This window comes from Scleropages formosus, chromosome 5 (assembly GCF_900964775.1).
Source record: "Scleropages formosus chromosome 5, fSclFor1.1, whole genome shotgun sequence".
Lineage (NCBI taxonomy): Eukaryota > Metazoa > Chordata > Actinopteri > Osteoglossiformes > Osteoglossidae > Scleropages > Scleropages formosus.
The window spans coordinates 36,397,001-36,415,100 of record NC_041810.1 but is presented as its reverse complement, the minus strand read 5'-3'; the positions used below and the strand labels follow the sequence as shown (position 1 = coordinate 36,415,100).

At 41.4% G+C, this 18,100-nt stretch overlaps 1 protein-coding gene across 1 annotated transcript in view; it reads right to left on the bottom strand.

The window, feature by feature from the left end:
• Nucleotides 1-455: 455 nt before the first annotated feature.
• Nucleotides 456-18,100, bottom strand: part of LOC114910564 (nicalin-1-like) — a 33,351-nt gene continuing 15,706 nt past the window's right edge. Inside the window, exons 4-15 of the mRNA XM_029252225.1 lie at nucleotides 17,853-17,950; nucleotides 17,670-17,747; nucleotides 15,831-15,934; nucleotides 14,999-15,087; nucleotides 14,162-14,301; nucleotides 9,355-9,533; nucleotides 8,867-8,954; nucleotides 7,416-7,454; nucleotides 2,871-3,043; nucleotides 856-909; nucleotides 648-726; nucleotides 456-515 (exon numbers count right to left, since the gene is read on the bottom strand). Coding sequence (XP_029108058.1) covers nucleotides 456-515; nucleotides 648-726; nucleotides 856-909; nucleotides 2,871-3,043; nucleotides 7,416-7,454; nucleotides 8,867-8,954; nucleotides 9,355-9,533; nucleotides 14,162-14,301; nucleotides 14,999-15,087; nucleotides 15,831-15,934; nucleotides 17,670-17,747; nucleotides 17,853-17,950 — 1,181 coding nt within the window. The remainder of the gene's footprint in view (nucleotides 516-647; nucleotides 727-855; nucleotides 910-2,870; nucleotides 3,044-7,415; nucleotides 7,455-8,866; nucleotides 8,955-9,354; nucleotides 9,534-14,161; nucleotides 14,302-14,998; nucleotides 15,088-15,830; nucleotides 15,935-17,669; nucleotides 17,748-17,852; nucleotides 17,951-18,100) is intronic.

Here is an 18,100-nt window from a genome sequence, read left to right as displayed (position 1 = left end):
CCTTTCACTAATAGCAATTTCTGTAAATTTGTCATTTACACCCCCTGTTCTCCTTGTGTTTTTCTTGTGTTTTATTTTCCTTATGTCCTGATAATTTATGTCATAGGCTGCTGAGAGGATTCACAGAGTAAGAATCTCATTGTATGGTGTAATGAACTGTTTACTATACACGACAATAAACTCTTGAATCTTGAATCTTAAGCGATATATTACACTAGCATGATAAATTGACATCCAGAAAATTATAGTCTGATCAATTTCAAGTCAAGTTAAATTATTAAGATTTGTTACTTGTGTCATAATGTTTGAGTTTAAAAAAAATATTAAATTTTTAGTTTTACAGTAAGCAATACAGTGGTTGACCACAATTTCCCCACACTTGGCTTTATTCCCTCACAAGTCCTGGATGTTTCCTTTTGCCTCTAGCTGGACTCAGAGCAGAGAAAGCAAGGTTATCACTGCTGCTTAGTCCTCATGGCCAGTCTGGTCAGTCTGGTGTAGAGATTTCCGAAATGCTTTGGATGAAAAACGAAGTACAAGAAAACAAAATATCAATGAAAGGATAAAAGACATATTACCTTTTCCATTTATAAAATGCTGAAATGTTAATAGTTTAACAGTATGAAATACTTAATAACAAGGGATACCTGGATGACATAGTAAACTATTCCTAAGTAGGCAGAAATACATCCTCCAAGAAATAGATCAAATGCTGCAGGCTTCACCCTGTCAAAAAAAGACATTACGGAAATCTTTCCAATTAAATTACATCTATAATTTTTATACTTGTATTCTTTAGCCAATAACGAAATGATGAACAAAAACTTTTCCAAAATCCACTCTTTATCCACCAACCTGTACATCATCACTGGCTCTTTCATTTGGTCAAAAAATGTTACCTCTGGATCTCTAGAACAGAAATAATACATTACAAAATGTAGCCTTGGCATCAAATTACATAGCAGGCTCCAACTGTGCATTGATTGTAGTTTCATTACAATTTCTGGTAGGAAGAGTGGTTCTATCTGAGGTGTGGTGCTGAGTTGCAAGGATTTGTTTATTGTGCATTAAAATGAACAAGCAAATAAATATATCCAGGAGAGTTAAAGTCAAATAGGAGCATCCATCTTCCACTCAGTTTAAAATATTGTTGAACGAAACCTGGATTTCTATTAAAGGAATTCCAGCAAATCAAGATTATAAGGTTATATAAAATGTCAGTCTTTACTCACAAAAATAAAATGTAAAAAGAGAAATAGAGAAAATGCTAAAATCATTTATATTAATTTTTCCCCTCATCAGCCTACACTCAATACCCCATAATGACAAAGTGAAAATAAGGTTAGATTTTTTTTAAATGTATTAAAAATAAAAAGCTAAAATATCAATTCAATTTATTTTATTTTTATAGAGCACTCTTCTCATACAGTAACACTGAGCGCTGACATATCACATTGACATAAGTATTCAGACCCTTTGCCTAGTACTTAGTTGAGGCACTTTTGGCACTTAGAGCTGAGTGGTCTCGGGTATGATGTGACAGTCTTCAAACACCTGGATTTGGAGATTTTCTGCCATTCTTCTATGCAGATCCTCTCGACCTCTGTCAGGTTTGATGGGAATCGTCGGTGGACAGCTATTTTCAGTTGTCTTCAGAGATGTTTGATTGGATTCAAGAGCAGGCATTCACAGAGTTGTCCCTAATTCACTCCCGTGTTGTCTTTGCTTTGTACTTAGGGACAATGTCCTGTTGGAAGCCCAGTCTGAGGTCCAGAACGCTTTGGAGCAGGTTTTCATTAAGGATATCTCTGTATCCTCAGTCCATTTATTTTTTCCTCAGCCCTGACTAGTCGCCCAGTCTCTGTCAATGAAAAACAACCCCACAGCATGATGCTGGCACCACCATACTTCACCACTGGGATGGTATTGCATGTGGTATTGCAAATGATGGTTCCTGGTTTCCTCCAGACACGATGCTTAGAATTGAAGCCAAACAGCCCAATCTTGGTTTCATCAGACCAGAGGATCTTGTTTCTCGCAGTCTAAGAGTCCTTTAGGTGCCTTTTCTTTTTTCCCGCTTTTTTGATTGCAGGAGTGTTGCAGTGATGGCCGTCCTTCTGGAAGCTTCGCCTATCTCCACACAGCATCTCTGGAGCTCAGCCAGAGTGACCATTGGGTTATTGGTCACCAGTCTACAAAAGCCATTCTCCCTCGATTGCTCAGTTTGGCTGGGTGACCAGCTCTTGAAAGAATCGTGGTTGGTCCAAGTCTTCCATTTAAGAATTATGAGGGCCGTTGTGCTCTTGGGAATCTTCAATGTTGCTGAAATTTTTTGTAGCCTTCCCCAGATATGTGCCTTGACACAATCATGTTTCTAATATCTGCAGGCAATTGCTTTGACCTAATGCCATGGATTTTGCTGATACACATTATCAGCTGTGGGACCTTGTATAGACAGGTGTGTGCCTTTCCAAATCATGTCCAATAAATTGAATTTACCACAGGTGGACTCCAGACAAGGTGTAGAAACATCTCAAACATGATGAATAGAAAAGGTTTGCATGTGAGCTACATTTCAAGTCGGTCTGAATAATTATGTGTACAATCTTGTTTTCACTGTGTCTTTATGGGGTATTGAGCATTGAGCAAATATCTCTAGATTAATGAAGGAAAAATGAATTGAAACGATGTTAGGATAAGGCTGCAACATAAAAGGGTTTGAAAAGTGAAGGGGTTTGAATACTTTCTGAACATACTGTATAATGGACATCTCTGTAAGCTATAGATTCCAGAAAAAGAAGTGAGAATCTTCACTTGTTTTACTGGTCAGTGGAATGGGATACCTGACAGATATACAGTATAAACATTACCTGTGGTTGGGTCGAAAAGTGTGTCTGTGGACTTGCTGCAGGTACTGACTCAGCTGCTGCTCCAGGGATCTGACCAGCAGGAGTGGTCCAGGCTCACGATCTAGCAGCTGAGTTGCTCGTGGAACTGCTGAGAGGAAGGACAGCAGTGCAGACAGGCGGCTGTCCTGAATATCCTGTGGAAACACAAGTAAAGCGAAATGTCTTCTGACCAGGGGCGTAGCCAGAACTTTTTCTCAGGGGTGGCCAAGTAAGACCCAGTGATTTTATTGGGGTGGCCAAAAAAAAAAATCACAATTGACTGTGACATGCTATACCAAAAGTAAATTCTACAGACAGAAATTCTATAAATTCTACAGAATTTGTTTATTACAAACGTACTCAAGAAATTACAGTGGCAGTACCTAGAAATGTCTGTAGAACATTATAATATAATTTAATACGATCCTTATTCTACATTATTTGTATATTTAGATGCTAATAATGCAAACTGGGTATTGGAAATTTTTTTTTTATGTTTGCAGATACAACTTATGTAACCTACATTTATATCCCTGACTTTATCATTTTCAGTTTTACTGTTACTAGTCCTCACTTTGTAAAAAAGGAAAGAATCTTCCTATCTTGAATCTTCCCCTGCTTTCCTTCATGCTCTCTACAGTTAAGACAAATACACCTATCAAGAAACACTTTTATTATTATTAAATTAAATAGCTAAATACAAAAAACAATGACAGACTCATAATTTAAGCGTATAATATAGTAACGTTTATGTGGTAACATTATTTTTAAAAATTAGCTAGCTAGCAGCTGCAGTAACTTTAGCTAACATTTGCTAAGTTATGCGATATTAATTAAGCTAACATGTTTCTCATGATGAAACACCACTGTACCTCACTTTAACACAAACTTTCACGAAATGAAGGTAAATAACACTGATTTTACTCTCCTGATCACCGTATCTTCTTGCGTTGCTCACTTGCGCTGGACTTGGCTGCAGTAACGGTACAGAAATTGAATTTTCCCGCTCTATTCCTCCCTCCTACACACACAGGTTTGTGCCGCATGGGTGGTACGCAGCTCTTCAGCCTAATAGCATCGCACGGAACACTATGTGCGTCATACAAGTACACACACACACACATTTTCTGAACCGCTTGTCCCATACAGGGTTGCGGGGAACCAGAGCCTACCCGGCAACTCAGGGCGTAAGGCCGGAGGGGGAGGGGACACACCCAGGACGGGACGCCAGTCCGCCGCAAGGCACCCCAAGCAGGACTCGAACCCCAGACCCACCGGAGAGCAGGTCATACAAGTATAAGCAGCGAAATAAGTCACCTGTCAGTGTGGTCAGAATGTTTTGCGCTTCAGGGGTGGCCAGAGGGGTGACTGAGGTTCAGTCAGGGGTGGCACTGGTCACCCATGGCCACCACTTTGCTACGCTCCCTGCTTCTGACCCTTGTGGTCAGCACTCTGTGTGAGAAGAGTCCTCTGTCAAAATAAATTTAACTGCACTGAATAAAAATGCGTGGGTGGGAGAAATACACTTTCCTTCATCACCTCAGAAAAGTCAGTGAGCATGGCAGTCAGAGGTCAAACTTCATTAAAAATTAGCCAAGAAAGGCCCTTAGAGCTATAGAACCTGTGGGAATACAGCAGGAAGGTGGAATCAGAGTTTAGCTGCACTCAAGATGCACGTAGGTTGTGGCAGGGAATACAAACATTAACAGATTATAAACCACAGACGCGGACATTGACAGGTGCCACTCCGTCTCTCCCTGACGAACCAAACGCGTTTTATGGCCGCTTTGACTTCGAGAACTCAGACCCCCTCACTGCGCATCCCCACTGCGCTGCATGATAACGCCATCTCTGTAGCACAAATGAGAAAAACCTTTAGCCGTGTCAACATCTGCAAAGCTGGTGGTCCAGACGGAATTTCAGGGAGAGTTTTAAAAACATGCAGTGAACAACTGGCTACTGCCTTCACAGACATATTTAACGCCTCCTTAAAAAGCTCAGCTGTACCCACCTCTTTCAAAAACACCACCATTATCCCCGTTCCTAAGAAAAACAAAGTTAGCTGCCTTAATAACTATCGCCCAGTGGCACTGACCCCCATTGCAATGAAATGCTTTGAGAGGCTGGTGCTGGGACACATTAAGGACACCATCCCAGACACTCTGGACCCACTGCAGTTTGCCTACCACCACAACAGATCCACTGAAGACACGATATTACACACACTTCACACCATTCTGTCTCACCTGGATAATAAAAACTGCTATGCAAGGCTATTATTTGTAGACTATAGCTCAGCATTTAACACCGTCATCCCAACCAAGCTGATCCAGAAACTACTAGTGCTGGGACTGAGTGCCGCATTGTGCAATTGGATTGTGGATTTCCTCACCAACAGACCCCAGCATGTGCAGATTGGCAGTAATACGTCTTCCCCACTGATCCTCAACACTGGCACTCCATAGGGAAGTGTCCTGAGCCCAGTGCTATACTCCCTGTTCACACATGACTGTGTGGCCAGTCACAGCTCCAACACCATCATAAAGTTTGCTGACAATACCACCATTGTGGGTCTGATCACCAACAATGATGAGACGGCCTACAGAGAGGAGGTGAGGCTCCTGGGAGAGTGGTGCCAGGACAACAACCTGTCTCTAAATGTCAGTAAAACTAAGGAGCTGGTGATTGACTTCAGGAAACAGGATACGGGTTCAGGCACCCGTCTACATAGGAGGGGACATTGTAGAGAGGGTCAACAGCTTCAAATTCCTCGAGATCACCCTCACTGCCAAACTCACATGGACTGAGCACACAGCATCAACCATCAAAAAGGCCCATCAACGCCTCCACTTCCTCAGGCGTCTGAAGAAAGCCAGGATGTCCACTACAGTCCTCACCACTTTCTACAGGTGTGCTGTGGAGTCCATCCTCACAGGGTGTATTACATCCTGGGGTGGCAGCTGCTCCATACAGGACAAGAAAGCCTTACAGAGGGTGGTCAAAACAGCTCAGGGAATCATCGGCACACAGCCACCAGCAGTCCAGGACACCTACACCACACGCTGCCTCAGAAAGACGATGTGCATCATGAAAGATCATAGTCACCCTGCACGGGCATTTTTCTCTTCTCTGCCATCTGCAAAGAAGCTCAGGTCTATTTGAACCCGCACTGCTAGGTGCAGGAACAGCTTTTACCCCACCCTAACCAATGTGCCACCTTTAGCAACTAGAGTTGGACTGCTCCTCCCAAGCACATTGGTAATTATACTGTCACTTGAAGCATTCTTATTCTCATTCTCTCGTTCTGAGTTCTCTGGCTGTCAGCTGGTATTATTGTTATTACTGTTACCATTATATATTGCTATTGCTGTTGCACTACTCACTGTCATTGTTTTGTTTGTGCAGTATTTCTATTGTCTCTGTCTTTGTCCATAGTCTCTGGAGAAGCATTCAGGAAGGATTTCATGATACTTGTACGTGGTACTTCTACCTATGACAATAAACTAAACTTGAACTTGTTCATGTTACATAGAAAAGTTATGTTTGTTTATAGCATACTTACGCAAATAAATGTAAATTAAATACGCAGAAACAGAAAGTGATGTAGGATGCATATGCACAAACTATTAAGCAGAGGCTGCATTGTCCTTGGTCTGTTAATATAATAAATATAAAACAAACCCACAATGGTTTATGTGTTTTGTCAAATGTAAAGATAGAAACTTAATAATATCTGGATTCTGTGTACATTTTTTTTAAAATCTTTGCCTTTCAAACATACTGTATTCCTATGTGATGTCTTTTAGTATAAAACTCTCTAGTCTTGTTATGTCATCAGTTACTAACCCTTTATTTTTTATTGACCATTGTTTCTACCTCTGACGAGACCTGAGGAGACAAAGTGTAATACCAGCACTCTTTATTGGCGGATCTAATGACTGCATGCCAAAGTCGACGAGACTGAACTGAACATCAGCTCCTAAGCTTATTAGCTTCTTATGTCTGTACTAATGTTATCAATACCTGTATAAGTTTGCTTTAGTCTTTTTCTATGAAAAATGCCAAGGGGGATGGGCAGCCACTGGCACTTGGACCCTCAGAGGTTTATTTCTCACCTTTGCCTTCCAGTTGGCTTACCTATAGCTTTAATACCTAACATAGCTCTTGTAGTAATTAAATGTAGAGATGACCTTTTATTTGTTTTTTATCCTGATCCTTCATTCACCACAATGTGTCACTGGATGAGAAGGGTGCTCTATAAAAATAAATTGAATCGAATGGAATTTATGTGAACAACATAAAGTACAGTACTGCATAGCATTAATACTTATTTATTGTATGTAATTTTCTGTGTGTGTTTTATATGAAAGAAAAGGATAAAAATAACACAACACAAGTGCACGAACATTGTAAAAACATGAATTATCCTTGATGTGTCATTAACAGGTTCGGGTGGGGCCAGTTCTGACTTACGTAAATTTCGGATTGCATAAGGGTTTCCAGAAACTGTCAAGTACAACATCTTACCATGTGACCCTTAAAAAGTTGCAGCTCCTTAGGGGACCCCTAAAATGAAACCAAAAGGAATAAAAAAGTTTGAAATGGCAAACATTCACTCATCTGGCCATGCATAATGAAAGATTCAATTACTTTTGTTACTAACCTTAATTTAACTGAAAGCGCTTGTTTAAAGTGACTTACAATAGCACTCACTTTATGATAATCCTATTCAGATGGTAGTATATATTTAGTGGAGGAATGCAGAACATCTACTGACATTGACTAGTTGAACCTATTTGACCTCGCGAACTCCCATGCCCACAAGGCAACTTACACTAGAGTTGCCCCACACTACCTCAAGCTTTGAAAAGAGAGGACACACTTCAGAAGAGATAGGGGGGTGGGGAGTGGCAAATACACACACACACTTTCAGAACCGCTTGTCCCATACGGGGTCACGGGGAACCGGAGCCTACCCGGTAACACAGGGCGTAAGGCCAGAGGGGGAGGGGACACACCCAGGACAGGACGCCAGTCCATCGCAAGGCACCCCAAGCGGGACTCGAACCCCAGACCCACCGAAGAGCAGAACTGTGGTCCAACCCACTGCGCCACCACACCCCTGAGTGGCAAATACTTTTTCGTTTTTTTAATAAATAAAAATATGCAATTATTGCTTTGTTTTTAACAGGATGTAATGGCAGATATTCCTGATACCTAACCTGAAATAACTGAATTAAGTCCAAGATGACACCACCTAAATGGTCCAAATTGGGCCCTGTAACAAACTTATTGAGAATTACAAGTAGCAGAATTTGATCCAAAGAACTTCTGTCAGAAATACCTCCCAGTGACCGGGCTGTTTGGGTATAAGCTCAGTCTGTGTAGTTTGTGTGTTTTTTCCATGTTTGAATTTAATCTCGATATTTTGATGTCCTCCCACAGGCCAAAGACTAATATGTTCAGGGTAACTGGTGACTCCAAATTGCCTTTAGTGTGTGAACAGTGGCCTTTTGATGGATTGATGTCCTAGTCCAAGATGTTCCCTCACTAGGCTAGTGATCTTCTGCTTCTGGGATAACTTCTTCCATCATTCTGGCCCTGACTTGGACAAAAAGTTAATGCTAATGAGTTTTTTTTTTAATGGAACAAAATATTTTTGTCATTTATTCACCCAAACAAATACAGACTGTAATTCAGGTACAGATTCTCACTCAAAGGCATTAGGCGCTATCTGTTTCTGGTTGCCCTGGGCTGTTTGCAATACACTCTGTATGCATCCTACCAGGGTTGTAGCTGTGATCCCTGGTGGCTATTTTCATCTATAGCTACTGTGATTGCATGTTGCAAATGCCATAATCTATTGAAACAATTATACATTTTTGGTAGCTGATACCAAATAATGTACCCTCAGCGTTTCAACTAAATTTGTTTAATGTACAACAGTTTGTGGTAAAAATGATACTGTAAAAAAATGCCTTGCTGGAAAGGTTGAACATGAAGCGGGCCAAGGACTCAGCAATGATGGCAGTGTTGCGCTTCAGTTTCCTTATGTCAATCTGAGAGCTAAGAAGGAGAAAAAATACAATAAAAATATGCACACACAGGAATAAAATTTAAATGTAACTAATAGGTACATGTTGAAATAAACAGATAAATGAAATGTTAAAGTACTAATTTCTTTTAAAGCTTTAAAACTTGAGAAACATTCATTTAGCAAAACAACTGAATTCTAAGATAAATTTTGGATTATATATAGTTCAAAGGCACTAACACGATGGGTTTGCTGGAACGAAACTCATAGGTTCAACGTTCAAATTTGTTACCAATTTGTACAGCGTGAAGCTCAACTACATGGTATGACTTCACTTCCCCTCCCTTCATTATGTTTTTGAATTGTATGAAATGTACAAACAGCCTTGATTTTGTGCCTGCCATGTGTGGGGTTCCGTGTAGCAAGACTCACATGGTGTCCAAGATAGAGCCCCTGAGCTCAGCCTGTGGGTCTTTCAGATGAGACACAGTGAAGCCAGGAATTCTATGCACACTGTACTGTTCATGCTCCCAAGCCACTGTAGATTCTCCAAGGTTAATCTTCTTGTGGACCAACCTCAGTTTTACCCAGGGAAACCTGGAAGCAATCACCTTCAGGTATATGGAAGTAGGGATGAAATTGGGAGTAAAAAAGATGGACAGCAATGTATTTTAGTACACACATCTACTGAGGAACCTAAACATTTACTAATTTATCTGACACTTTCCTACAAAGTGACTTACAATATCAATCTACCTGAAATTACTTACCCATTTGTACACCTGGGTAACTTTTACTTGAGTAATTTAGGGTAAGTACCACATACAGAAGTGAGATTCTAACCTGCAACCTTTGGATCTAAAGGTAGCAGCTCTAACCACTATGCTACCAGCTGTACTACATAAGCACTGATGAGACCTGAGGTCATTTTTAGGGCTTGCACCATCAAAACACCCTTATCCAGGCAACCCAACTAAGACTGATCAGACCTCAGACTGTGCTCAGGTAACAGTATCATGAAACTATGGCTCACATCTCCAGATGCACAGTAATTTACGGTAGACGCCATCTCTGTAGCTTCACTAAGAGCTTTGAGGGCCTTCCCCGTTTGTGATTTCCAACATGCTGTAGGCCCTGCATAATGAATTTCCTGCAAAGTCTTTCACTTTACCTCCAGCCTACACCGTGCCGCCAACCTCCCAAACAACATTGCTGTAATATTTCCTTTCACTTCACCTTTGTCCTTTCACTGGCCTCCTGCATGTGTTCTTCCAACAGGACTATAAGCTCCAACAAGACAAGTTATTAAGAAACTTCACACTTCAGTTCAATGTCTGGTTTTTCAGTACATTCAGAAAGTATTAAGACCCTTTCATTTTTTTTCACTTTTTTTCTTGCATCTGTCACCAGTCCTGAGGGCAGCCCTAGCTGATGCACCTGCTTTGCATCAAGGCACACATATGAGGAGCACCATCTCAATGACACACCGTGGAACCTTTTCAAGGAGAACATTTCGGCATGACCCTTTAACCCAGCTGCAGACGCAAGGCCCAATAGGAAAAGGTAAGGGACACCTTTTGAAAAAGCTCCCATATTCATCTGCCACTGCTTTGCCTTGCTGGTACCACTGTACTGAGTACTGCTGGTGATGAGATTTTGGTAATCTGTGGTCAATATATACGTATGGTCTTTTGAAGGTAGCTTAGTGGTTCACTGTGCAACAGTTCAAACCTCTGTCATTCCTGTGTGTGTGTATAAGTGTGACACGTGTGGCAGCTGTGATGGCGGTTTGAACCAGTACCACTCAGGGAAACTCTAAAGGTGGGAAAGGGATTCAAAGGTGGGAAAAAAAGACTCAGTTGCAGGCTTATCAGCAGCAAGCAAATTGTGGATGAGATAAAGAAAGGGTAGTGAGGACAAGGACTAGGGAGAGCAAATTTACCATCTGAATTTCCTTGCAGATATTGGTGCTACCCTTTCCTCTGTTTGCTGATTTCCTGGACACTCCTCTGTCTGGTAAGGTTGTTAAGACTACAGGTGTTTCAGGTGTTCCTATTCCTAACCCCATAACTGTATCTCTTAGCCCTGTGTTTCAAAAACCCTTCTTTCTACTTATAGAAGCATTACCCATCAGTCTCCTCAGGTGTTGTCTGCTGTGCAATGGTACTGCAGTTCATTGCATCTCTGATGGGTGCAATGAGCCCCAGTTGTATAGGTGCTATGCTGCATTGGCTGCCCTTGCTCACACAGACTTAATGTACTGGTAGAGGGATTTTGGCAGAGCCCTAACCACAACAGCCAATAATGTCCTATTTTCAGTCCTACAGGACAACCTGAACTACTTCTCCTCCTGGTCCACCTTCACACCATACAAGGAATTGCACCACACAAGATCTCCAGTCAGACGTGAAACTCGCCAACCCCCTGTTACAGACAACATTGTGCATAACCATCACCAATATAATTTTTGGTCCACAGGGAGTCACTGCTGTAGTCTCCCTCTCTCCTGAAGAGAAGCGCCTGTTCTGCATTGATCGCAGTGCTCCTCGCGTTTCGTTGATGCAGTGTTAAGGCTGTGGATCTAAAGACCCTGGTCTATTATTCAAATGTCTCCTACCCCTGTTGCATAAACCAGTCGAACAGTGTCAGGGCTGGACCCTCATCCTCTCCAGTGATGGTTTAAGTACTGAACTGCTGTTGAATGAACTGCTGAATAAAACTTTTTTGTTTTTATTGTTGAACTGTGTTCATAGAATTCCAACATGTATAAGAAGCATCACATATAGGCATCGAAAAATTGTCCAAAATTTTGCTATGATGGCTCATGGCTTTTGATACCCAATAATCAATTTATGGAAACCAAAAAAATCAATATAACAAATTATCTGAAGTGTATCCAGAAAATTTAAAAGTCATTCATTGTGTGAGTGAAGCAAAAATGCAGTAATGTAACATTGTTGGCATTTCTGCCTTCATATGTCTATGTATTTTGGTTATTAAGAATGTGAGTGTTGCTGTGAGAGAGTGAGGTGTTCTGGGAATTGTATGAAATTCCACAAGAATGTTTTTCAGCCAAGGGGGATGTGGAGGCACAGAGGGTTTGACCAGGTTTTTGATGTACCCTAATGAATTTACAGTTTTACTCATTTAAACAGTTGGGGCCAGTGGCTCTGAGGTGCAATGCCATGTCCAGAGGTCACGCGGATATGAATGTGTGCTGCTGCACATCAAAATGTGGACAATAGCGGTGATGTTCTCAAATGCAGAGTGAATATATTGTAACGACCCACGTTACTGTTTGTTTGTACAGGAAAATTTGTTAAATGTAAATAGTTGCATTGTGGGTAGATTGTAAATTAAAGTGTGCAACCACTGGGGGCACTTCTGGAGGAAATGATGGGGTGATCATGTTTGCCAGTGTGTTGTGAGAGAGCTTGGGGGTGTTAAGTAAGCTGGGAAAGCTGGCTGGAAGTGCAGGTACTGGAGAGAAAAGGGGGTCCTTGGACTGAGAGCATTATTTCCCTGTGCGCCGGTGTTCAATAAAATGTTTGAGATGAACAGTGCCTCTGCGACCCTCTTTGCCCCATCCAAATCCACGGTGCTGCGTGCCATAATATAGACATATAGTAAGAAAGGAAGTTTTGGTGTGATACGAGGAACATGGAGTGAAGAAATGCACTGAGTGTTCCCGTAATGGAAACTGAATTTGTTCACCTAAACTCGAGTTAGACTGAGCTGGGATGCGAGACCAGGACAAGAGCATGGAGGATGGACACAGACAGGACCAGAGCTTTGGACTAGAACACAAAAAACTCTGTGACTTTGGAAGCAAGGGAGTAAACACAGAACAAGTACCATTCAGATGGCCAGAAAACATAGTGAAGAGCTGATCTAGAACCCACACTAGATGTTTATACTTCACTCCCCATACAGTGCTAGGGATCTGGTGTTTATTGAGTTTGAGTCAAGTTAGACTAGGGAGAATTTACCCTAACCCTAAAACAGCTGGATACTTTTTAGAACAAATCTCATAAAAACTCTTTTGTCAAGGAGAGTAGAATCTATAACTTGGAACGTTAAAGTTACAAGGTGTGTGTCTAACCCATGGTGTACGTGATGCCCTTGAAAATGTAAAGGAATACTTTTAAATGACAACACAGTGCTATTGTTGCATCCCTGTACGTGTTCTTCCTGTTTGGTCTCTTTTGCCCTTGTCACTATTCGTAAAGGTACCCCCATTTTATCATTTCTCCATCAGTGTTCCTGTGAGTCCTCTCCAGTGATGACATCACTGTTTAGCCCTCCCCAAACAATCAGTTCCACTGTGGCAAGTCAAAAACCCGTATGTTGAACCTCCCTATAAGCTTGTTTCCCGGAATGACAGTCAGTTTGGCTTGTGGTCATTTCAATTTTTGCAATGTATTCAATGATAATTACTAGCGGTTTTGTTCCGTTTTGTGTGTCAGTGTGTGTTCCCTGTTCACACACACACTTTCAGAACCGCTTGTCCCATACAGGGTCACGGGGAACCAGAGCCTAACCCGGCAACTCAGGGCGTAAGGCTGGAGGGGGAGGAGACACACCCAGGACGGGACGCCAGTCCGTCACAAGGCACCCTAAGCGGGACTCGAACCCCAGACTTACCGGAGAGCAGGACTGTGGTCCAACCCACTGCGCCACCGCACCCCCTCAGTTCCCTGTTCACTGTTAACGATTTAATAATGTCAGTTTTATGGCGGCTTTCATGCCTTTTGTGTTCCCTGTGACATTGCGCGTCTTGAGGGAGATGTGATCGGGTAAGATCATCACCATGTAGGTTTGTTTCAGTTGTCTAGACACACTAGGTTAGGGATGGGTGCCACCATTGTATTTTGATTTGGGTTGTTAGTGTAGGTTAGTTAGGGTGCATGGAGACATTTTCTTTCTCTTGGTTCTATTTTCTTTAGCTAGGTCAAATTGGGCTTGATCTATTAGAATTGTATGGTTTTTATCTTTTCTTTTCTTTGGCATTGCTCACGCTCCTTTTTCCTATGTAATTTTGTTTTACATAGTGTAGAGTATATAAGGACCTACCGTATTTCATTTGTACACAGAAAATCCTACGCATAATTTCACACACATTTATTTGCAGTTTCACTCTCCTGTTTCTTTCCACAGCACACCAGTGTCCCAAACAGTTCTAATGTTACACCACTAGATAACCTGGGCCGTAACAGCTATGATATGTTTTTTGTCTCACCTCCTCCAGCTGCTGGATGTAGGAGTACTGTAAGCTGCCAGGCCTGGGTGGACGAGACACGTGGAGGAAGAGCCCCTCTCCGTTGGCAAGTGTGTCGAGACACAGCACAAATGCCACATTGTCTTGGAGAAGGCTTGACTCTGTCCAGAAACAGGACAAGACAAACAGATTTTTGGTGAGGATCACAACTGTCACTCTAAAAAAAAGTAATAATAAATTACTGGGGCATTCAGAACAAAGGAATGAAAATGTAGCAATGGAATGGAATTATTTTACTATTAATATGGAATTACTGTGTTTTTTTTTTTTTGTTTTGTTTTGTTTTCTTAAATAACCAGTCACAGCTGTTGTCTCCAAAAATGAAATTGCATTTCCCATTTACTAATAGTTTGCAGTTTGAACATAAATATAAAGCAGTGTTGGTTACCTAATACAGAAACTGTTCTGTTACAATACAGTCCTCCTTTATAAAAACACATATTGAGGAAAAAATGCTTTGAAATTCTACATCAAGAGATAAGAAACCCCTTTTGACTAACAAATTTTAACCCTACACAAATCTTTAATTAAAAAGGCTTACAATCTGTTGAATGTGTATTGAAACTTTTCTTAAACCTGATCTCCATGTTCCTTAACCAACTTATCTCTGGCTTGGATGACTTCTTTAAAAATTACCAATAATCTTCTGGTTATTTACTAATATTGCTGCAAGAGTCATCTAATGCACTCCAGAAAGAGAAATAAACATGAGGAAACAATAAAGACATTTAAACATTTGTGGTGCAATAAATAAATTTTTAACTCAGTAGTCCTCCGTGTGCCTTTGAGACAACCTACCAGCGTGGTCCATGTGCTCCTCTATCCATCGCTTGGTTCCCAGAAAATTGTATTTCCCACCACCAGTCAGAGTGAACAGAAGATGGTACCTGGGAAGCAAAAATCAGAAAAAATACACGATGTGTTCCTATTTCATTCACACCTCATTGCCTTTGTGAATTACACAACGTTCTTTCTGCTACATTAAAACTGCACTCTAAGAGCTGCTGGGCTGCCTCAGGGGCTTATAGAGTACTTTTTTTCTAAAAAATACACTGGAAGTGAAAATAGTTTCACTTAGTTCAAATAGTTCTTATGTTAATATTACAAAACCCTTGATTCAGAACTTAATATATCTTTTTAAATCAAAAAATAAAAAGAAATGGCACTAACAAAATTATTGACACCCCACACTGAGAGTATTGTGGCTAAAGTGACCAGCAATAAGTTGTCAATCTGATTAAAAACCTGTGGCGAGCAGTTGGAAGACGATACCAGTCAAATCTGGAAAAACTGGAACATTTTGCATCACTAATGATTATAAACAGGGTCACAGGATCTTTAATGGGAACAGTAATGCTTTACCATGCTTTTACATCCAGTGGACAGCAACTTGAGAAATGTAGTGTTTTCTTCACTGCATTATGTCTTTGGCTCAAAGAGAAGGGTTCCCACTCCTTGCCAACCAACCCCACTTGCAAAAGCCTACAGAGCCTACAGTGCAATGCCGACTCTTGGTTTGAAGTATTAGGCAAGCATTTGCTACTTTATTTCTGTTTTGCCCATGGCGACCATAGTGTTGCTTCTCAGGTGCCATGTGCTGTGTCGTGCTGGTGTTCAGAGAGTCACTCACGGGGGTTGGCTCCACGGACTGCTATACAAGTGGTGAAAGAGTCGGACCAGCTCCAGGAGGATTGCAACCCCACTGCCATTAGAGTCTGCTCCATATGACAGCCACTGTCAGGGATACACAAACAGGTAAGGTCACTTACAGAGGGGCCTTTTGCTCACCTTTCATCAAGTAACAGAACACACTTGTGGATGACATTCAGTTTCACAGAGTAAGCAAGGTTGTGACCTTGTGGAGGACTCAAATATTTCTCTTATCAGTGAAGCAAAAAAAAAACTGTCATAATAGATTTTAAACCCTACACAATTCTATCTATTTTCATCACATGGAATTGCAATGACTTCAGATGTCAAGGGTAATGTTACAACCTTGGTGAGATTACACCAAAGGACCCCAGGAGAAGGTCATCAGAGCTAATTCCACATACATGATAAACACCTGCACCTCATTAAAATACTCTTTAAAAGAAGGAGACCTACCCCCAGTGTTTGTGGAATCTCACTGAGAAACCTTGGTTTTCCCTTCTGCTCAGCTTTGCACTTGCCTTGGCAATTGTATAAAATGATCTTTTTTGGAGAGCTGTCCAGTGATGTAAGGTACCCCCAAAGTCACAGATTTCAGAACAGATAATCAAAGCTTTCAAAGTCAATGTTGGTTTGGTGAAATGGGATGGCTTTTTTTTTTTTCCAATAAATGGTGGTGTGATTACCATCACACTCTTGTGCTCAAAGTCATTTAACACACTTCAGACATACATGGAATAAGAATTTACCAATGTAGGAACACAGAACAAGAAATGTCATTGCTCATCTGCAATGGACAATCAAAAAAATAATAAAATAATGGCACAGTGGTGCAGCAAGTAGCACTATCACCTCACAGTGCCTGGGTGATGCAAGAGAATGTGGGTTTGACTCTGCTCAGTATATATGAAGCTTGCATGTTGCCTGCATTAGTTTCCTCCAGGTGCTTTTGCCTCCTTCTACAGTCCAAAGACATGCAGTTCAGGTCAACTGGGCACTCTACATTGACCTTAGTGAATGAATGGATCAGCGAGGTTACTTTATAAGAACCTTGAAATGGGTGGGTTAGAGCGATATGTAAGATGTGTGCATATTTGTTTAATGGTTCTTTCCACATCCAGTAGTTATCCCTGAATCCTAGAGGGATGTGTATTGTTGTGTCATATTCAGTCCCTTCTTAATGAAGTAACTAAAACAATAAATCTACAGCAGAAGGTGATGGATAAGCCAGTGACCCAAACACCATGTCACCTACAATCTGTCATGAAGTGAACTTCTTTTGTCATATAATTTTCTAATTATCCACCTGTATTCAGTGTTGGAGTTAGTGGCATGTCTTCTAACTGAATATAATGTTGTACAAAAGAAAACAACTGAAAATAACATCCAAATGTTGGCAACCTTCATTTAAACACACACTTTCTGAACCGCTTGTCCCATACGGGGTCATGGGGAACCGGAGCCTAACCCGGCAACTCAGGGCGTAAGGCTGGAAGGGGAGGGGACACACCCAAGACAGGACACCAGTCCATCGCAAGGCACCCCAAGCGGGACTTAAACCCCAGACCCACCGGAGAGCAGGACCCAGTCCAACCCACTGCACCACCGCACCCACTGCACCCCCTGTACCTTCATTTAAATAACTGTTATATTAAGAGTGGGAATCTTCACATTACAAAGCAATGGCTCTAATTATTATGATGATCTGTGCCCCTACACAAAGCAAACAGAAAGTCTGTAGAGTATCCTGCTACTCTAGGACTTATACCAAACTTATGCCTGATTGCTTTGTAGTATTGGTGTGACTTGCAGGACTGACCGGTGCAAGGCCGAAAGAGTCATAATGAGCGGTGACCACAATAGTAGGAAGGTCTTCCCCAGCCCCAGGGAGAACACCCTAAAAAACAAAGAAAACATGGCAGTGAGCAAAAATTAGTGCAGGGACAGCTCTGCAGAGGTCTTTCAAGAAAGGGGTTAAACAAGAAGGGGAAAAGTGGCTTACCTCCAGGGTGATAATAGTCGTATCAGTTATTGGTTTGATTGGGGAGTTGTTGCTCACAAGGATCTGGTATCCATTGGTTGTTAGCATGCTGGTGAATACTATGAAAATCACGACATATGGGAGTGTGTGTAAGAGAGAGAGACAAAGGGAGAGAAGGAGACAGAAAGGATGTGAAATATTTCAATAAAAAATGAAGCTCAAATTATAACCACACACTGTACAGGTTCTCTGCTTTTGAATTGCTTGAA